General features: G+C 36.0%; 2 protein-coding genes across 2 annotated transcripts; both read left to right on the forward strand.

The window, feature by feature from the left end:
* Positions 1 to 936, forward strand: LOC124087409 (olfactory receptor 6C4-like). The gene has a single exon (XM_046436292.1). It carries the CDS (start codon positions 1 to 3, stop codon positions 934 to 936), a length of 936 nt encoding a protein of 311 aa, XP_046292248.1.
* A 17,089-nt stretch (positions 937 to 18,025) lies between these two features.
* LOC124087321 (olfactory receptor 6C6-like) lies at positions 18,026 to 18,988 on the forward strand. The gene has a single exon (XM_046436166.1). The coding sequence runs from the start codon at positions 18,029 to 18,031 to the stop codon at positions 18,986 to 18,988; it is 960 nt and encodes a 319-aa protein (XP_046292122.1). The 5' UTR covers positions 18,026 to 18,028.
* Positions 18,989 to 23,582: the final 4,594 nt, after the last annotated feature.

Genomic DNA, 23,582 nt, shown 5'->3' on the forward strand with positions numbered 1-23,582 from the left:
ATGAAAAACCACTCTTTGACTGAATTCATCCTTCTTGGACTAACAGATATTCCAGAGCTTCAGATTATCATTTTTATATTTCTCCTCCTTACATATATGTTCAGCATCATTGGGAATCTGACAATCATCATCCTCACCCTGCTGGACTCCCACCTCCAGACTCCCATGTATTTCTTCCTCCGGAATTTCTCCTTCCTGGAAATTTCCTTTACATCCACTTTCACTCCTAGGCTGCTATTCAGCATCTCAACTGGGATCAAGACTATCAGCTTTGCTGGATGCTTCACTCAATATTTCTTTGCTATTTTCTTTGGGGCCACTGAATTTTACCTTCTGACTGCCATGTCCTATGACCGCTATGTGGCCATCTGCAAACCTCTGCATTATACCACCATCATGAACAGCAGGGTCTGCCTCCAGATGGTTCTCTGCTCTTGGCTGTGTGGCTTCCTGATCATCTTGTTCCCAATCATCCTGACCAGTCATCTGGATTTCTGTGGGTCCAATGTGCTAAATCATTATTACTGTGACTATGGACCCCTCATAGAAATCTCTTGCTCAGACACTAGTCTACTGGAACTATTCGACTTTATCTTAGCACTTCTGACACTGGTAGTCACACTGGTGCTGGTGACCCTCTCCTACACAAACATCATCAGGACCATTCTGAAGATCCCTTCTGCTCAGCAAAGGAAAAAGGCCTTTTCCACATGTTCTTCCCACATGATTGTCATCTCCCTCTCTTATGGAAGCTGCATCTTCATGTACATAAAGCCTTCAGCAAAAGAAGGAGTTGCCTTCAATAAGGGAATAGCTGTGCTCAATACATCAGTTGCCCCTTTATTGAATCCATTCATTTACACTCTAAGGAATAAACAGGTAAAACAAGCCTTCAAGGATATGGCCAGAAAAATTGTGCATCTTCATTTATTTTAGTGGCCTCAAAACAAATGAAAATTGTTAATGATGTTCCTGAAGGAGCTCTTCAGTTGTTAAATTGATTTCTTAGATGAAGTCAATGTAAATACCTATTGAATTTTCAGATTAAATTTCCACCAAGAAATGGTTAATTAAAGAAGGTTAATTTAAATTTGTCCAGGGATAACTTTTAGATGTAAAAAAAAAAAGAGAAAAGTCTTTTTTAGACTATGCAAACACAGACAAAATGAACACACAAAGAAACAAACCAAAACTAAAAAAAAAAAAAAAAAAAAAAAACCTGCTTGAAAACTCGTTTGCTTATCATAAATATGACAAGCTGAATGATCAACTCTCTATCCCCCAAAGAGCTCTAGGACTCATTAATAATTATCAGAGTGTTGATACAGGTCAGTGATAGAACATTTCTCTAGAATGTTCAGAAGTAAAAAAAAAAATAGTAATTATCTTGTTATTATCAAAAAGTTATAAATGTACTGTGTTAAATATGAATGGCTGTTTCTCAGAAGAGATTTTTCATAAACTATGCCCAAAAATATTCTACAAGAACACTTTTTTATGGTTTAAACAGCTTATTTCTGAAGATACTCCTTTTATTTTATTTTACTTGTTTTTTAGATGTACATGGACACAATACCTTTATTTTATTTATGTCATGCTGAGGATTGAACCCAGTGTCTCATATGTGTGAGGCAAGTGCTCTACCATGGAGCCACAATCCCAGCCCATGAAGCTACTCCTTATGATGACTCCAAAAACTGCCTCTCTGCCACCACCTACAGAAAGGATTTCTTATGGTACAGTGTTAGATGACATGAATATTTTTAAGGACACTTCTGGCTGTCTTATTTGGGTGCTGAAATTAGAATGAAAGGTGTTAAATGGAATCATCTTGTTTCATTGAAAAGGAGACCCAGGCAAAGAGAAATCACAGAGAATTTTGGCAATGATAAAAATCCACCAAGACAACAGTGTAACAAGACTGTGCCTGACATTTAGAGGACACATTTATAGATGATTCTGGGGCGGTTAGGGTTGTTAATAAGGATGCTATGTCATGGTCTATTAACCCTCTCCACAGCTCCCTGCTTGAAGGTCCTTTGGATACCCCTCTGACATTGCCCATCATTGTGAGGATGGTAGACCCCTGGCTTCTCTGCTTAAGTGGAACCACCTGGCATCTGACATCCTCAAAAATATTAACAATCCTAACTCTATGGCTATTTATGTCCCCCATGACCATCTATCTCTCCCACCTTCATATGTGGTGTATGAAAGCCACTATTAAACATTAGTGATACTTGTTCCCATCTCAGAATCCTAGTCCTCATTCCCTTGGAGAATGTGGGGCCTCCTTGGAATGAATCTTTGTAGGGCCTTATAAGATATTTCCACATCAGTGAGCATTGGACATTGCTTTTTCCAGGCTCTATGGGACACCTTAGCCATGAAATGAGATCCTTGCCCAGATGTTAAATCCCATATCTTTAGAAAGTTTCCCATGTCCATAAATTTTAGCTCAACAAGTCTTACATGCCTGACCTCTAAGCAATATCTATATCTTTGACTCCACCCAGGACAAGTTGTCTGGTGATTACAACTATTTCAGTGTATGGATTTTTTTTTCTACCCCTAAGTCACCATGTCTCCACATACATGATATGGGATTTAATGATTAGCTTAGCACCTAGGAAAGGTGATGAGAACAGCTCCAGAGGGAAGTCTTTCCTCTCTTGCATAGTATAGACCCCTGAACCACCTGCTTACCACTTCTTACTAAGGAAGAATGAGTCACAGTTATAATTCCAATTGTTCATAGGGTTCAAAATGTGAAAATACTCAGGCCTATATATCAAAACATCCTTTTTTTATATTTCTAGTCATGTTTCCCTCATCAGGGTCTTTAGCTTTATAACACACCTGTGTTGTGAAAAATTCAGAGGTTTCTGGAACTCAATGACTAGAAGAAGCAGATCAACATGCCACTCACATATTTGTTATTACACTACACAAAATATATCCTCCTTTGAAAGCTACCATGTAGACCCTCTGGCTCTCACAATTAGCTACTTACTAGTTATTACACTCTTGTGATCCATCTTTAGGGCATCAATATAACTTACCTTTAACTATTCATTTATACATGCTCTCCAACATAACATAAAATACTATGTGTCATGCAGAAGAAGAAGAGAAGAAGAAGAAACTGTTTTGCTTTCTTATGCAAAACATAAAACATTAAATATAACTATTCTCAGATATGACAGATACTCACATTATCAGACAGGAACTTGGAAATTATTTTGATGACCATGTTAAGGATTTAGTGAACAAGGGGGCAAATATGTCTGAACAATTTGGAAACTTTGTGGAAAGACAAAGTATTTTTACGAATGTAATTGAATGTTAAACTATAACTCATAGTAACAGAATTAAAGAATTTCTAATTAACCTACTGGACACGGCTCAAGAAAGAATTAGTATTTAGTTAAGAGAAAATATCCAAATTAAGTGCAAAGATAAAAAACTAAGTTGGGGGACAGACTATTCCTGAATCATGGCATAACATCAAATACTATAAAATACGTTCATTATGTGTTCCAGAAGAAGAGAGCAAAAATGAGGGGAAAGAAATATTTGCAATGTTATAGTCACACAAACTTTTTTAAAAAAAGGAAAAAGAAGGCTTATTGCTTTGCTAGCAAAAAAAAAAAAAAAAAAAAAAAAAAAAAAAAAAACACAGAGGAGTATGGTCAGAGTGGCTGTGATTCTGCCCATCAAGTTGAGCAGGAGATTTTAGCTTCTGAAGAGGTGGTTCAAAGGTTATATTCCACCTGATCTCTGTTGTAATTCACTTGTTAATTTGGGAGAGGTTCTTCTGCTGTCTTCAATAAATTACTTCATTCCTGTGATGGGTGTGTTCTCAAGGACAGATAACTCAGAATAGGATGCAGAAGAAAGGTAATCCTATTTCCCTGAGATTAAGGAGGGGAATAGATTAGGAAGAAGCAGGGCAAGAGGAAGAGGAAAAACAATGTTCATTTAAAAAATAAGTTACAGTGGCAGAGCAGATCTTCCAAACAAAACTTAAACAAAGAAACAATAGAACTAAATAATACAATCGATAATTGAGACTTAAGGGAGATATGTAGAATATTTCATCCATCCATCCACAAGTGAATGTGCTTTCTTCTCAGCAGCACATGGATACTTCTTTAAAAAGCAACTCAGAAAATGAAAAAAAAAAAAAAAATTGAGATACTACCCTGAACTCTATCAGATCATAATAGAATAAAATTAGAAATCAATGATAAAATAAAAAAAAAATAAGATACCCCTGAAAGACCTAAGAAACCTCATTTCCCTAGGACCTTATTTTGCTCTGAAACTTAACCTCTGACCTACTGTAGTCCTAAAGTAAGGAAATACCACAGAGATCTCTGCACAAACAGTTCTTGGAAAAGCTGCAGATGATGATTGCCTAAGATAGGCCACATGTGGAAATATCTGAAATTCTAGATGGCCCCCACCTAGGTGGGGTGATCAATATCTAAACCAGAAGCCCTGCAACTTGGTACGTACCCCCCCTTACAACACCCTCATGATTTAAACCAATCATTTTAAGTGCATCAACTCCTTGAACTAACCAATAATCCTTTCCAGATTCTTTCTGGCCACTTGATATGCTAATCATGATTTAGAGTTGTTTTATGATTTTCCAGTGGACTGTGATGATTTGCTAACAGATGCTATGATGTATGTGAAGTCCCTGCTTTCCCTAAAGAGTGTATAAAACTGCTGCAAACCCTGGACTTGGGGCCTCTCAGCGACACCAATTTCTGTGTGCAGAGGACCCAGCTAGCTCACAATAAACACCTCCTTGCTGCTTACATTGATCTTGGTCTCTGGTGGTTTTGGGGGGTCCTGAACTCAAGCATATCAACCCCAACACTTGGAGACTAAGCAATACATTATTGAATGACAAATAGATAACAGAAGAAATCAGGGATCAATAAAAAAATACTTAAAACATATAAAAACCTTTGGGACTCCATGAAGGCAGTGCTAAGAGGAGAGTTCATGCAATGACTCATTCATTAAAAAATGGAAAGTCAATGAACAAATGACCTAACATTACATCTCAAAGAGCTAGAAAAAGAACAACAAACCAATACCAAAAGCAGTAAAAGACAGGAAATAATTAAAATTGGAACTGAAATCAATATAATTGAAACAATTTAAGAAATTGACAAAACAAAAAGCTGGTTCTTTGAAAAAATAAAATTAACAAACCCTTAGCCACAGTAATAAAAAACCAAGTTACTGAATTCATGGTGAAAAAAATAATATCACAATGACATACTGAAATACAGAAGGTAATCAGAAAGTTCTTTGAAATTCATACTCAAAAAAAAAGAAAAGAAAAAGAAAAAGAAAAAAAAATCTTTGAAGCAAAAACAAAGGTGAAGCAGTTAGTGTAGGTATATGAATCCAGTTAGGTAGGAAGATGGAAGATGAATAGGGTTGGGAAGGTGGACATTGGTTCAAAGGGGAATGGAATGTTAATACCTTCAGGACACTTCACATTCCCCTAACAGATATCCAAACAACACCTACCACTCAGGAGACTGGCCCTCCCAGCAGGGAATTATTAATGAGTATTTCCTGGCTCACTCCCCCTGAATTGCCTCTCTCCTGCTTTTTCACCACATGGTGGGATAAAAGGTAGGACATGAGAAGTAAAAAAACACAGAAATTATAAGAAGGACATGACTCACCCCCTTACATAATTATGAGAAGAACATGACTCACCACCCCAGCTCTGTTCTCCCTTCTCTGCTGAGAAGACTGTGTTACTATTCTTTAAATCAAACTTGTTGCTTCCATATTTCCCTGTGGTTCAACCTTCACATCTGGGGAGCAGAACTCATTATCATCAGTAACTGGCTGTAATATCTTGATGACATCAACAAATTTCTAGAGACATACAACTAACCCAAGCTGAGTCAGGAAGACCTACACAATTTAAACAGATCAGTTTCAAGCAAGGAAATGACAGGTTGATGGTGGTGACTTAGGAACAAAGCACCAAGCAGCCCACTAAGCTCAAAAGAAGCATCAATCAGGCACCCACAGAACCACCTGTCAATCAGCAGGGTCTCCTGGCCAGTCCTGGATCTTAGCCAGTTCCCCTGATCAACTCCACTGGGACAAGGGACTCTAAAAATCCTTTTTCCTGTTCCAAGCCCTTCCCTTCCTGCCATAAGCCTCATAAAATTCTAGTTCAGTGGAGCCTCCACTCAGTTTCTCCTCAGACCCTCTTCCTATCCTCTCTGTTGGTCTGATAGAGTTCTGCCAGGGAGTGGAGTCTCAATAAAGCCTCCTCAGCAGCCTTTTAAAATCTGCCTCCTTTTGGTTGCTGCCATTGCCTGACCTTGTCGCAGTCTGGCTGGGCACAAAATAACCAAGCCACCACACACATTGTAGATTCAAACAGCAACTCTTTATTCTCGAACTGTCACCGGCACTCTACACGCACGTTCTGGGAAAGTCCACACCTTCACAGGGCTCTGCATCCCAAATACTCTCTGAATCCTGTGAGAACTCAACAGGAACTCAAGGAGCGGGTGCCTGAGGCAGCAGGATATGCCCTATTCCCAGCAGGATCCACACCCTAAACCTGGAACCGCCCTAAACCCAGATCCGCCCTGGTCCTTGAGCAGGGTCACCTTTCTCAAACATTCATGCAATGTCACTGCAAATGACCTGGGTCCAAGGCAAGCCCATTTCCACAATGGAGAGTCCTCCCTCTAAGCAACATTGGGTAGGCTGACAAGGAAATTGCCATGTGTCATTCCTACTTGGCTATAGCTCTCAGCAGACCTTACAGGAAATAGGAGACAACATCAAAATTCTACCAAGAAAGAAAAGCCCAGGACCAGACAAATTCTCAGCCAAGTTCTACAAGACCTTCAAAGAAGAATTAATACCAATACTCCTCAAATTATTCCATGAAATAGAAAAGGAGAGAACACTTCCAAACCTATTCTCATATATATATATATATATATATATATATATATATATATATATATACACACACACACACACACACACACACACACACATACATATTTAGTTGTGGTTGGACACAATACCTTTGTTTTATTTATTTATTTTTATGTGGTGCTGAGGATCAAACCCAGCCCCTTGCACATGCTAGGTGAGCACTTAACTGCTGAGCCACAACCCAAGTCCCCCAAATCTATTCTATGAGGTTAGTATCACCCTGATACCAAAACCAGACAAAGACACATTAAGTAATAAAACTTCAGACCAATACCCATGATGAACATAGATGCAAAAATTCTTAATAAAATTCTGACAAATCTCATACAAAAACATATTTAAAAGATAGTTCACCATGATCAAGTGGGGTTCATTCTAGGGATGCAAGGTTGATTCAACATATGGAAATCAATAAGCATTATTAATCACATCAATAGACTAAAAGCTAAGAATCATATGATTATATCAATAGATACAGAGAAAACATTTGACAAAATATAAAACCCTTTTATGTTCAAACACTAAAAACACTAGGGGTAGTAGGAATATACATCAACATTGTAAAAGCTATCTCTGCAAAACCCAAGGCCAATATCATTCTACATAAAGAGAAACTAGAAGCATTCCCTCTAAAAATTAGAGCAAGACAGGGATCCCTTCTTTTACCACTTCTATTCAACATAGTCCTTAAAACTCTAGCCAGAGAAATTAGACAGATGAAAGATATTAAACAGACATGAATAAGAAAATAAGAACTCAATGGGGCTGGAGTTGTAGCTCAATGGTGAAGCACTTGCTTCACAAGTGTGAGGCACTGGGTTTGATTCTAGCACCACATACAAAGAAATAAAGGCATTGAGTATATATATATATATATATATATATATATATATATATATATATATATATATATATATGTCACTGCAAATGACCTGGGTCCAAGGCAAGCCCATTTCCACAATGGATATAATTTAATAGATATACATATTAGTATGTATATATACATACATATGTATTTATGTATGTATTTAAAGAACTCAAACTATCACTATTTGCCAAAGACATGATTCTATCCTACAGGATGCAAAAAATTCCACCAGAAAACTTCTACAATTAATAAATGAATTCAGCAAAATAGCAGTATATAAAATCAATACCCATAAATCAAATACATTTCTATACATCAGTGATGAATCCTCTGAAAAAGAAATTAGAAAAACTATCCCATTACCAGTAGCCTCAGGGAAAAATAAAGTACTTGGGGGAATCAATTTAACAAAAGAGGTTAAAGACCTCTACAGTGAAAACTATAGAACACTAAAGAAAGAAATTTAAGAAGACCCTAACAGATGGAATTGTCTACCATGCTATTGGATAGGCAGAATTAACATTGTCAAGATGGCCATACTACCAAAACCATTATACAGATTTAATGCAATTTCTATTAAAATGCCAACTACATTTTTCATAGAACTAGAAAAAGCAATCATAAAATTTATTTGCAAAAATAAGAGAGGCAGAATAGTGAAAGTATTTCTTAGCAAGAAGAGTAAAGCAAGAGGCATCACAATACCAGATCTTAAATTATACTACAAAGCCATAGTAACAAAACTGATATGGTATTGGCACCAAAACAGACACATAGTCCAATGGCACAGAATGGAAGATACAGAGACAAACCCATATAAATACAGTTACCCCATACTAGACAAAGGCACCAAAAACATACATTGGAAAAAAGATAACCTTTTTAACAAATGGTGCTGGGAAAACTGGAAATCCATATGTAGCAAAATAAAATTAAACCCCTATCTCTAACCCTGCATGAAACTCAACTCAAAGGAAATCCAAGTCTTAGTCTCTAGAACAGACACCCTGTACCTAATAGAAGAAAACACTGGTCCAAATCTTACCATGTTGGCTTTGGAACTGACTTCATTAACAAGACTCCTAAAGCACAAGAAGTAAAATCAAGAATCAATAAATGGGATGTAATCAAACTAAAAAGTTCTTTTCAGCAAAATGATCAAGAAGGTGAAGAGAAAGCCTACAGGGTGGAAGAAAATCTTTACCACATGCACCCCAGAGTTAGCATTAATCTCCAGGATATATGAAAAAAATGTAAAAAAAAAAGCTTAAAAGCAAAAAATAAACAACCCAATAAATAAATGTGCAGGGAAATGAACAGGCACTTCACAGAAGAAGATATACAATTGATCAACAAATATATTAAAAAAATGTTCAACATCTTTAGCAATTAGAAGAATGTAAATCAAAACTGCTCAAAGATTTTATCTCACTCCAGTCAGAATGTCAACTATCAAAAACCAAGAGACAATAAAGGTTGGCAAGGATGTGGGGAAACAGGTACCCTCATACATTGCTGATGGGACTCTAAGTTGGTGCAACCACTATGGAAAGCAGTATGGAGATTCCTCAGAAAACTAGGAAGGGAACCACCATTTGACCCATCTATTCCACTCTTCAGTTTATACACACAGGACTTAAAATCAACATATTACAGTGATGCAGCCACATCAATGTTTATAGCAGGTCAAAGCACAATAGCTAAACTATTGAACCAACCTAGATGCCCTTCAACAGATGTTTGGCTGAAGAAAATGTGGTATATATGCACAGTGGCATATTACTCAGGCTTGAATAATACTGAAATTATAGCATTTGCCAGTAAATGGATGGAACTGGAGAACATCATGCTAAGCAAAATAAGCCAACACCCGCAAAACAAAGGCCAAATACTTTCTCTGATAAGCAGATGCTAATCCTCAATAAGAGTGAAGCTGTTAGGGAAGAATAAGGGTACTTTGGATTAGGTAGAGAGGAGTGAAGAGACAGAAGGGGATGCTGGGGGGAGGAAGGATAGTAAAATTACTTGGACATTAATGCCCTATGTGCATATGTGACTACATGACCAATGTAATCCTAAAACATATACAACCAGAAGAATGAGAAATTATACTCCATTTCTGTGTGATGTATCAAAATGCATTCTACTGTCATGTATAACTAATTAGAAAACTTTTTAAAGGAAAAATCAATAAATAAATTTGGTTTGTATTACTGCACAATAAAGACCTTTTAATACTAGAAGAAATCACCAATAAATTTTCAAAATTAGAATTATCTAAAAATATTTTGGAATAATGACAAAGATAACCCCATGATAATAATATACATCCATGAAGTTTCATTAAAATATGTGCATGTCGTATTTTTATGGAAAAACACAAAAGTTACAAAACAGATGGAAATGTATAGAAATAATAAATATAGCTTAGTAGTAGAGCACTTGCCTAGACACATAAGGACCTGGGTTTGATCCTAGTATAGGAAATAATAATAACAATAGCAGCAGCAACAACAACATAAACAAAACTACACAAGATTAAAATAGGTGACATTGGATTTATGTACTTAAATTCTATTACAAGTCAATCATCTTTCATTCAAAAATTCCAAATCCAAAGTGCTCTGAAATATGAAACATTTTACACACCAACATGATGCCACAGGTGGAAAATACCATACCTGACTCTCACTCAGGCAAGGGAATGGGTTTTCCTCCAGAGGGATGGGCTAGTTGAGAAATAAAAGCTAAGAAAAGTAGTGCTATGAAATAACCAAGGAACACAGAAAAGTAGTTTCAGAGTGGGGGCAGTGACAGGCAAGGCTGACCAGATGGGTCCAGCTTCTAACAAAGAAAGGAGTCTGTGTTTGCTTTATTTGTATTGGAACACATCAAAGAAATTCTATGGAAAGTTCTTCACCAAAACAGGTAGAGGTGGGGGCAGGTAAGCTGCTGGGTTCTTAGGGGTTCACACCCACCTCCAGTGCTGCATGAGACCTCTTAGCAGAGCTGAGGGGAAGTTCACTTGCATTTGGGACTGCCATGAGGAGTTCCCAGTACCATATTTACCCCCTCACTGGCTATGATGTTAAAAAATGTCCTCATGCATTTCACAGATGGCTTCCTGCACCTGTCCTGGGTCACAGGCCACAGTCAAAACACAGGAACACTAAAAATACTGCCCCAAATTACCTTCACATTATGTGTGTAAGTTGTATTTGAAACATCAGTGGATTTCATGGTTGGACTTGGGTCACATCCTCAAACTATTTCATTAGGAACAAGCAAATATTTCAAAATCCAAGTAAATCCCAAAACTGTGCTTCTGGTCCCTAGCATTTCAGATAAGGGATGTTTTCAAAGTATAATTTCCTGTATTTTTTTCTTCCAGAGAATAGGTTTTCTTCAGTCCTTAAGGATCCAGCTCATGACATGGGTTTGGGTGGAGGATGTGGGGCAGCACCAGCAGGTCTAAACTGGGGTAAGTCTCTTCTAAACTGCACAAGGTAGATTTCTGCCTACCTTAATCTGAATGGCGTAATTCACACAGTAATGCAGCTTCACATAGAGCTTGGGAAGCCCATAAGTGCAGAGGACACTCGCTTTGGAAATGTCCAGGATGGCTGCAGCCTTTGTTTCAAATGAGTTACTTTTTGTTTCAATCTTTGCAGTAATACAAATGCATTTTATTTTAATTATTAATATACATTGTACAAATTGATGGGATTCATTGAGATTTTTTCATACACATGTATGTGGGGGGCAATCATCCCATTCACCCTTTTTCCATCCTCTCCTCCTTCTTTTCACACCATTTCCATCCTTCCCATTTCCTCATGGTCCCTATTCTACTTTCATGTTTGATTTTGTTTGCTTGTTTGTTTGGTTTGGTTTCCACATAAGAAAAAAAAAAAAACATGCAATATTTGTTTTTCTTTTTTTGGCTTATGTTACTTAACATAATATCCTCAAATTCTATCCATTTGTCCACAACTGATGGTATTTCATTCTTCTTTCTGGCTGAGCATTCGTGTGTGTGTGTGTGTGTGTGCGTGTGTGTGTTGTATGATATTTTCTTTATTCATTAATCTTTTGATAGTCACCAACACTTATTCCATATCTTAGGTATTGTGAATAGCACTATCATAAACATGGGTATGTGGGTGGCTCTTTCATATGGAACTTTGTTTTCTTTCAATATATACCCAGGAGTGGGATAAATGGATCAGGTGGTAATCATATTTTCAGTTTTGGGGGGAACTTCCATACTATTTCCACAGTAATTGTACTAATTTACAACCTCACCAGCAATGTAGAATAATTCCTTTTTGTCCACATCCTTGCCAGCATTTGATATTTTTGTTGTTTTGATAATAACCATTCTAACTATGGTAAGACAAAATCTTATAGTAGCTTTGATTTTCATGTCCTTGGCTGATAAAAAGATTGTGTAAGGGAAATAAAAAAGGGACACAGAGACAAGATGCAAAGGCAAGAGAGAAATATGGCAGAATGGCAGAATGGCAGAATGGCCAAGCTCCCAGCTTTATTTATATCAACAGGTTACTTTAGGTCATTGGCATCATTAGTACATATTGTTCATTGCATCATTAGGCAGGTTACAGAACTAGCAACATTATGCAGTTTATTCCTCAGTTACATACTAAGTTGCAATGTGAAATGTTAGGAGCTTTGTGTAGCTCTCAAGAAAGTCCATTGTATAAAGTTACTGTTATGGGGACAGGTTTAGGCTCAGTGAAACACTGTGGTTGTTCAACAAGAGAGTTCCTTTATTCCCAGGAGCTGTGTGCCTGAGATCAACGGCAAGGCTAATAAGACTCTAGTGGCATTGCCACAGCAGCTAGACATAGCACATGTATCTTACTAGTTCCTAGGAGAAACTGCAGGGCATTCTAAGGGTGGGAAACAGAGTGACAGTTACCCACTGGGAGTTTGCTCATCAGAGGAATGCTTCCCTGGATATGTCAGAATTCCTACAACATTGGGCATTTCTTCATATATTTTTTGGCTATTTTATTTCTTCTTTTGAGAAGTGTCTATTCAGATCACTTGCCCATTTTTTATTGGATTCTTTGTTAAGTTTTTTGAGGTCTGTATGTATATTCCGGAAGAAGAGCTGGCAAGATTTGCTTCCATTATATAGATTGTCTCCTTGATCTGCTGATTGTTTTGCTGAGCAGAAGCTTTTTAATGTGAGCACAGCCCTTTTTGTTGTAGGTTTCTTTCTTCTTCTTGGAAACAAGACTGGAGAGATAAGGGATATGTTACCTGCAGTTTCACAGATATATGGTTAAAGTACATTTTTCAATAAAAAATATAGTAAAATTTGTGAAATTTTGTGTGAGTTATGTAAAATTCTCAGTTGTTGTCTTTCTCCTCAAAAAAGGGCTATTACAAGTTTCAAACATGTTCATATTAAGCAATGTTAAATTTATCCTTAAAATTGATGAAATGGTATACTAAAAAATGTTAAAATCATGTATTACTGTGAAAAAATTATGAAAGAGCTGTTGGTGAGAACTTAGAACATAACATCCTTAAACATAGTATGTCACTGAATGATTGAACAAGGATAAACAGCAACCATGGGGGGAAGATTAGCTATCTGTGTAAGAGGTAGGAGAAACCAGTATCATTGTTTTTCTTAGATTGGGTATTATGACTAAGCTTACACCGTATCAAATAGATTTCACAAATAGATTGATTAAGTGTTTTAAATCAAATAGCATATGAAAAATTATACTTTGAATTGCACAACTTTTGTGTTTAATGTTTGCATTTCTGTAAGTGCTACTTACAATATGCCTAGGCATATCTGCAGAAAAATATAAAAACATATGTAATGAAACATCAGTTACTCATTTTATATTCTTTTTCCATATTATCAGACAAAATTTTCAACTTCATAAATTACCCATATGAGAGAAACAAAAGAATTTTCAGGTCTTATGCTTTCCAATTGCCCTAAATGATATAAAAACAAGTGAAAACAATTACATTGGTATTTAAAATTTTTTTTGTTGCAGTCAGTGGCAGATGGTACTGATGACTTCCTCTGAGAATACATCATTACTATTGACTGTTAGATTTTATTCATTGGTACACTCTAATTGTCAATTTTGGAAAAAATCTATTAGGCAAAATATGAGAGCAATTAAATATATTATGACACATCCTTATAGAGAAAGACTATACAGCCATTAACAAATTTAAAATATTTCCATGAGTTGATGTGGTGTGTTTGACAGGATATTATGGTTTAGTGAATAATCCCAAAGAAACAAGATAGCTGTAGTATAACACGTTTAGCCTGAGGTTAATTTGTCTATAAGAGGCTATATTTTTTCCATCTTATATACTCACTTTTCCTGTCAACTTAAAAATATTTTTCTTTCTCTCTGTTTCTAAACCCTAAACTGTGTATCTGGGACTGGGTGTATGGTAGGCAGTCAACTAGTACAGCAGCATACACAGAATTCTTTGGAGACAAAGTTAGAACATGTAAAAGTAAGTGAGTGTGTGTGTGTGTGTGTGTGTGTGTGTTATGTTTGTAGAAAACACTTCTGTAATTGACAATTTAGCAATCCCTTAGGAAATGATGTTTGGGGATCTCAGTTACCCTGAGAATTCTTTGTTGTTGTTAGATATTTTCCTGTAAGACAGAATACATAAATTCTTCATGGTATCAAGAGATGGTTAGTTTTCATATTTCATTGCATATCACATTTAGCAAGGGGTACGATACTTCAGATAAATGGGTTATAGTAAATTTTAGAAAAGAAGATAATTTGATAAATTTTCTAAGAACATGTAATAAATTAGTCAAAATAATATTTCTCAAATAATATTTAAATCAATTATATGTTTTATGTAGAATTAAGTGCTTAGGGAGAAAAACAGATCATCAGTGCTCTCTGCTGACCAAGACGATGAGTTAAGCATGGAAGTGCAGAAGGTTGGCCCAAATAAGTGTATACCAATGTGTGTTAAACTACTAAACGGTGAGTGTTTTGACTACTAACTATACTTCAGCTTATATATACTCATGAAATATTACAGATAAGATAAAGATAAAATAATAATTTTAAACTTGCAAGACTTTTAATTTTTAATTTTTATGGGGTATTCACTATTTTCAAAAAAACTGGATACAATTGCATTTATTGGCTCGTGTTCACATGATATTATATTACTTTCCCTCACAGCTTGTGTTGTACAGATACATGGTATGTGTGATTACTAAACCAGGACAAATCAATAGTTTGATATGAGGAAATTCTAGTTTATTACAAAATTGAACATTTATATCAGTGTTGCCATTGAAATGATTTGTGTAAATGAGATAATTTTATGATATATAATTTCACAATCATCTGAATGTGATAAAGAACTCTGGGAATGGGCTGCTGTTCTTTGCAGTGTTTTATGCTTTTATTAGATTCTATTAAACAGGGGAACTCTGGATACTCTTTACAACCAAATTAGGCTAGAGTCATTTCTTTTCTTTGGCTTATCCTACTTAACCTGCCTAGCATAACTTTTAATTTCTTCTAAGGCCCATCTAAAGATCCAAATACTCAAATATCTCCTTCTTTAAATTCCTGTAGAGAACACTGGGAAGACCTCTTTTTGTTTGTTTGTTTGTTTTTCTATTATCTTAAGAATAAATTATGCTTTCAATGTTGAAAATAATTCTGTTAATATCCTCAATGCAAAACACAAGATTTTACATAGCAACAATTTAAAATAGGTTTGATTATTTTGTTGTGATCATGAAAACACCTAAGAAATAATTTTTCTATAGGGATATTACTAATTCTTTTTAGAAATAGTGTTCCATAACTTAGCTTGTAGTTAAATATTCTACGAAAACTTGAGTAAGAACTTTTAGAAAACTGTGTGATTTTAAAGCCAGGACTTCTGAAAATAACCACTATTAATCTGACCCCTTGCTCTGAAAGCAAGCCTGAGCACATTTTTTGAGTGTTTAATCTAATTTGTCCAACATAATACACGCAGAGCATCGAGAATAGTAATTGTTGCATATAGAGTTCTCAATAAGCACAAGATTATTGACTTAGTAGCTTGTTTGAATGACATTCAAATATCATTGTTTTGAGAAGGCTGTACATGCTATCCAAAATTTGTTTGAAAAGCAGTTCAACCACCCAGTGTAAGTTTGAACTTTATCACATATTTTTATCCCCCCTAGATCATTCTGACTTAAAGTATACTCATGATTATAATCTACACTTTAAGGAATCAGCAAAAGAAGCATATTCAGTTTTAAAAGTTTTTTCCTTATTACTTCTTTACACATATATATTTATAAAATTATCTTTCTTGATCTTAATTATTTAATTTTTTCTTAAACTCATTCACTTACTTTTTAAAAAATGTTATTTTCCTTTAGGTTTCTATTACCCTTTCTTTCTCCTCTTGTTGTATTTCCCTCTCATAACACATCCCAAACTCATTTTTATACTTATCTGCTTCTACAAACATTTACTATACATTTCACATCACTGAATCTCAACTGTTTACAAGACTATAAGAAATATATATATATTCTTATATAACTACATCAGCATTACCAAATTATCTAGAAGAAAATGTATTGGGGAAAGAATTATATCTGAAATAGGTGTCATCATACAGAAAGAGTTTGATTCTCCCAAGGAAAGTACATATATTATTATCTGTTCATTTGGAAATATTTGAGGACCACCAGTATCATTCACCATAAAAAGCACTCAAAAGTCAGTCATCTTTCATACACTGAATAAAACAGCAGAGGGGTTCACAGTCGGGTTGCCTAAACTAGATTTGTTTCTGAGAATGCGTATTTTAAATGTCAAATACAGATTATTGTACGTGTTGTTCTACTTTACAACTTCTTAATCAAGAAATAATATAACATCTCAACTCTTGTATATTACGTAAAAAGTTTCATTATTCAAACCTTATGGGTCTTCTAAATATTTATATAAATAATCAATACTCACTACATTTATAGAATTATATTTTTGTTAGAATATATGAAGTTTTAATTTTTCTGTCAAGAAATTCAGGAAATACAAACTATTTTTCTTAGCAGCACACTACCTGTAAAACATGAAGAGCATTGCATACCTCTACCTGAAACATAATTTTGCTAACTCTAACTTAAGCACAAGTTATCATTGTTATTAGATAGAACTACTCCCTAACCTCCATCATTTAGACATGATAAAAGACATAGTAATGGAAAACCATAAAGTCGTGACAATGTTCATTATAGTGGGTTCAAATGATGACTCACATTTGAAAATTGTGTCACTTATCTTTCTGTTTCTCAATTATTTAGGCACTGCTTTGATCTGATCATTTCTGCACTCACCCTGCTTAATACTCACCAGAACCTCGTATAATATTTTCCTTCTTATAAATTTCCTGTACTATTACATGTATCCCTTAATTTTTAGTTATTGTATCTACTGGGAAGAAAACTATTTCTTATAACCATTGTGTCACTTGAATGACTATTAACTTGAAATATTAGCTAACTTCAGAAATTAAAAATATATCAAGCCAGATATGGTGGTGCAATGCCTGTAATTTCAGTGGCTCTGGAGGCTGAGACATGAAGACCTCAAATTCAAAGCTAGCCTCAGTAATTTAGTGAGGCCCTAAGCAATTCAGTGAGACCCTGTGTCTAAATAAAATACAGGAAAGTCCTGGGGGTGAGGCTCTGTAGTTAAGTGCGCATGCGTTTAATTCCTGGTACCAAAAAAAAAATAAATAAATTGAATATTTGAACAGCCCATTGTGATAAAGCACTTTAAAGACTGGTCATAAATTAACATGAATCAAATTAAGGAGCTACATTTCATATGACAATTAAGTGTCCTATAAACTGGAAAGCAGGACTTGCTCAGCTCTGGACAAGGGAAGGATCTCTCAGTGTTCTCATAAACATGATGAATGAAGTGGGATTATGTTCATTGTGATGAACTCTAAGCTGATTTGAGGAATGTCTGTGAATTAGTAAGTTTTTGAAAAATGAACTTTATATCTCTGAAAAGGAAGAAACAACTTCTTACTTGTGATACTAGTTTTTATTTTCTGTAAATTTGATAGGACAAAAGAGAAATGAAGAATCAATCAGTGGAGATACAGTTCATTTTGCTTGGACTCACAGATGACCCTGTGCTACAAATTGTGATTTTCCTGTTTCTATTTTTCAATTATATCTTGAGCCTGATGGGGAACTTAATTATCATCATCCTCACCTTGCTGGATCCCCGCCTCAAGACTCCAATGTATTTCTTCCTTCGAAATTTTTCCTTCTTAGAAGTTTTGTTCACAACAGTCTGCATTCCACGGTTCCTGATAAGCATTCTCACAGGAGACAAAACAATTTCCTACACTGGTTGTGCAACTCAATTATTCTTTTTTTTCCTATTAGGGATTACAGAGTTTTTCCTCCTGGCTGCCATGTCCTATGACCGCTATGTTGCCATCTGCAAACCTCTGCATTACCCAGTCATTATGAACAGCAGAGTGTGCTACCAACTGGTGCTCAGCTCCTGGACAACTGGACTCTTAATCATCTTTCCCCCTTTGCTTCTGGGACTCAAACTGGATTTCTGTGCTTCCAAAGTGATTGATCACTTCCTGTGTGACACTTCTCCAGTCCTGCAAATCTCTTGTACAGATACACGTTTAATAGAATTGATGGCCTTTGTCTTAGCTGTGATGACACTTGTTCTCACATTGTTTTTAGTGATCCTCTCCTACACATTCATCATCAAAACCATTCTCAAATTCCCTGATGGTCAACAACGAAGGAAGGCTTTTTCTACCTGCTCCTCACACATGCTAGTTGTCTCTATTACTTATGGGAGCTGTATCTTTATGTATATGAATCCATCAGCAAAACAAAGAGTGGCTTTAACTAAAGGTGTAGCTGTGCTCAATACCTCTGTTGCCCCTTTGCTCAACCCTTTCATTTACACCCTGAGGAACCAGCAGGTGAGAGAGGCTCTCAAGCATTTGCTCCAAAGGTTTTGTTCTTTTCAAAACAGCAAGACAGAGTTTAGACATAAATAATATTTTTTGGAATATGAATGAGAAAATTCAATATGGTTATCTTTTGCATTGCTTAAGATCTCTGCCATTTTTTCCCTTGACTATTTATATTTCATTAGGTTTGCTCTCTCTATCTGCACCTCTCTCCTTTTCTTTCTGAGTGGATCTTTCTAATCTCTAGGAATAAATTGCCTTTTTCAATCCAGAATATCAAATTCCATCTTTACCTAGAAATGTCTATTCTCATAAAGGGCTGTTTTATATACTGAATGCTTTTGGCAAGTGAAACTTGCTAGACATAGTTAGTTAAATATTTTGATACATATGTTAATCACTAAGCATTGCATTTGCTCTTAAGTATTTTGCATTGCTAAATTTGACAGATACACAAAACATGATGATTTATTATGTAATGTAACTGATATTGTGATAGAAAAAGTAAAAAAATCTAAGTAATTTTATAATTTAAAGTCATCTTTCAAGAAGAATCATCACTTAAAATGAATCTTGAAAAATGAATAAGGAAAATAAAAATTCAAGGGTTTTGCAATGAGAGTTATAACACATGAAAAGGATGGATGTTCTACTGGAAAAGTTTCTCTTGTGGAATCATAATAATTACAATAAGTTATTTGTAAACATGAATAGATGTCATTTGCAGTAACAATATTTGAACACCAGGCTTTGGATCTAAATTTATAGTCTCTGACCACTATAGATGATACTAACTCATGAAAGAAATTCAACCTACAATTCATTTATATCTTGGCTTGTGGAAATATTTATATATTTAAGGCATGTTTATAAAATAACCTCCACCTGCCTTTGAATCAAAGTATACACAGATGATCTTTAGTCACTGTAGATTAATCATGCCCGTTCTAAAATTTCATTTGAAAGAAACTACACTGTTTTAATTTCATGTCTGACTTCTTTTTTTCAACATAGCAAAGTTCACCCATGCTATTGCATGCAAACATAGCTCCTTCTGTATGCTGTTGTGATTTAGCAGCATGTCTCCTGTCCTTTGGAAATAGTCCATTTTTCCTCCCTTATGCCAATATGGTTATGCATTACTTCATACCTCTGCCATTTTTTCCCTTGACTATTTATATCTTGTTAGGTTTGCTATGTGAATTGCTAAGAATTGCATCTACTCTTAAGTATTTTGTATTGCTAAAATTGACAGATACACAATTTTATTCTCTGAAGGAATCTCTCCACAAAGTGAATCATTTTCTTTGGTGTGAAAAGTGAGTAAATTGAAATGCAAATCCTTAAAAATTATCCTTCCATGTGTCTTTTTGAAATCAAATACTTCAAAGAGGTGTTAATAGGAATAGGCTGTTCTCATGTCTTGTTGAGTCCACTCCTCAATTTCCATCATCTAGGCAGAGAAGTTTAAGAAATTATCCCTCAAGAAAAGAAGGACATCTGTAGAGGAATACATTCCATATTTTGTGGCTCTCTTTATGAGCCCACTTCATCAAAAAAATAAATTAACTAATTAATTAAACGAGATTACTTGTTTTTGTAATTCAACAGACTCCAATACTCTACTTGCTTTTCAAGACTTGAGGGAGCCAAAAGCCAAACTTTGAGAGTTGATTATAGAATGTTGAGAAAACTAATACTGAATATTTCAGGTTGGAGGCCTGAAGAGAAGGTGAAGAACGTGTTTAATGGGAAATAGCAATGAATGTCTGTAATTTCTGAGAGAGTGCTTTGGATACTGCTGTTTACCAGGTGACGAGTTCTGTTTCCCCACGTTGAAGAATAACATTAGAGAAGCACCTGAGACAAGAATATAAAGCATGGTTTATTTAAAAAGCAGTGACATAGACTTCTCCTGGCAGAGAGAAGGCAGCCATAGTTGGTATCCTGGTATCCCCAGAGGTGAAGGCGTTCTGGCTTTTTTTTATAGGCATTCGGCTTCCTTTGTTCTCCTGCTCTCTTCCCCTGCATATTTTTCTCCTTCCTGCTTTCATGATTAAACCCAGGTGATTCTCTGTGGGATGGCAAAAGATGAGAAGCAGATAGGCTGGAAGGGCCAAAGTGGGGTGATCTGGGCAGAAAGGGGGTGTAATTAACAACTCCCTATAGGGAAGGACCATCCCTGGGACAGGTTACCTTAGCAACAGGTTGGCACAGGGGCAGGTTATCTTGATAAGGGTAGAGGAAGGGCTCTGAAGGCATTAGCATTTTGATCCCTCTACAACTTCCAGACTTACTCAGATTGGCCTCCTTGATCCAACCTGACTAAATTTATTTATATATACTGAGTGCCTGTCTAATTCTGGCTCCACTTTTCAAAACCTTAGCAGCAAATTAGATAATTCTCAAACAATTAATTAGAAGATACTCTGGATGTCCTGTTAACTCAACAGCCTGAATACAAACCCCTCTGGAGAACAATAACTTTTGCTTCTCTTCTCACTTCCAAGTTTTGCAAAAAGTCCTCTCATGGCTTTAACATACCATACTGAGAAGGAAACTCTGATAAGTGGCCTCCTAATTGGTCATCTGCTCTTAGAGAATGACTAGGAAGGTCATGTGTGAGGTTGACTCAGCTACATATAATTCAACGTAGGTTGTATGAAAACCAAAGCCATGGTCAGGAGTGCAAATCACTGCTTCTGTCACTGGCTGGACTCAAAGTGTGATATTGCTGGTGCAGTGTCACATGCCTGTAAGCCCAGCAGTTCAGGAGGCAGAGACAGAAGGATCGTGAGTTCAAAGACAGCCTCAGCAAAAGTGATGTGCTAAGCAACTCAGTGAGACCCTGTCTCTAAATAAAATACAAAATAGGGCTGGGAATGTGGCTTAGTGGCCAAGAGTTCATTCCCCAGTACCAAAAAAAAAAAAAGAGTGATGTCAGTGTAGTGGACAGGTTCAGAGGGATGAGAAGTACTTTCAATCAAGTTTCCTTGATCATATAGTGTTGTTTGAAGTTCCTGACCATTATGAATGCTTAAATCCATGAAAACTACTCATGTTGATGTCCTGGTTCGTTTTACAGGGCATAGTAGATGATTTCTGATACAGGGAAGAATCAGGAAAAAGAGCAAAAAACGTAAGAAAATATTTTACTATTGAAGCAATTGTATTTTGCCAAGCTAAAACAGGTCTGGGTTTTAAAATCTATATGTGTTCCATGTAGAACAGTATCTCTATTCCAAGATCTTCTAGGACAAATTCTTCTCAATCATTGATTCACAAACCCTGGGATGAAAACTATGCTCATTCATGCATTCATTCATTCATTATCTCACCAAACAACTACCCAAGAACTTGTATCATACTAGACAAAATGGACAACTCCTGGAAAATGAATACCAGTAGAGTGAGGTCTATAAAATAAAATGTCATAGTACAAAAAATATATTTGGATACTAAAACACGTGATAGAGAATTTTAAGTATTTAGAGGGTCAGGAGATTTTTTTTCCTTAATAAATATTTTTTGCTTACTCTTTATCTAAAGAAGCCAAAGTCCACTAACATAAGGAATTTAAGTTTCAACTATGAGAAAGTTAAAGATCCTCTCCAGTCCAGTAGGGCATTGTTAGTAATGGGTAGGATAAATACGGATAAGCAGGAGGTCACAGGGACACAATCACAGAACGATATAAAATCAGCTTTCTCAGGCAGACAGAACATGCAGTCAGCTTTCTCTAGAGAACAGGGTGTCTCAACCTGATCCCAAGGGGGAACCACAAACCACAAGGGCAGAACAAGGACTGCCCCCCTTTCCACGTGGAATTCAGGCCTTGAAACAAAAACCAATTGGTAAATATTCCCAGGCAAACTGAGCACTTAAGAAGGGCCCTATCAAAATACCACCATGGTGGTACTCAATTTGGTCTGTAGGACTGATACATCCAGGAACTAAAGGAGTATACGGACTCAACAACCAGGAAACACAGGGAATGTTCTCTCTCTGGAAAAGGACCATTCAGTGTCTACACTGAATATTCTTTTGCTTTCAATAAACCTTTTTGTTTGCAGCCATGCGAGGAAGAAAGATCAGGCTATCACTAATTGTTAGAGTCTGTAAACAAGTCAAAATAACACCTGGCATTTTGCCAGGGGAATGTTAGAGTTCGTAAACAAGTCTGGATGGTGCCTGGCAAAATGCCAGAGGGAGTGGTTTGAGAAGTAACAAAAGCGAGCCATTAAGTGTGGAGATTCCTTATTGGTTAACTGATGTATCTAGTTTATGCTAATTAGATAAGCTGTGTGGAATGTATAAATACTGCTCCTGTCCTGCAATAAACGGCTCCCACTCCTGCTGTATCAACATACACAAGTTTTTCGTCACCCCCGGTTATTTTGCTGCAGCAGCCGGACTGCGGCAACTAATCTTGCCTAATCAGGACACAGGAAACAAGGGACCTACTCCCTCCTGTGATATTCCTCACCTTCCCATGACATTAGGACAAAGTGGACTGAAGCAAATACACTCAAGCAAATACTTCTTGTCTGTGCTCTATGGCTTCATACTTTCTAGATAAACATCTAGAACTTTCCAAGGGCAAGAGTAGTTGAATTTCTCAGTTAAAAAGAGAGAAAATTCCATCTTTCTTCTACCTTTTTGTTTTGTTTAAGCTCTCAAC

This window comes from Marmota monax, unplaced genomic scaffold (assembly GCF_021218885.2).
Source record: "Marmota monax isolate L192 unplaced genomic scaffold, Marmota_monax_Labrador192_F-V1.1 WCK01_AAM20220418_F8-fsc00012, whole genome shotgun sequence".
Taxonomy (NCBI): Eukaryota; Metazoa; Chordata; class Mammalia; order Rodentia; family Sciuridae; genus Marmota; species Marmota monax.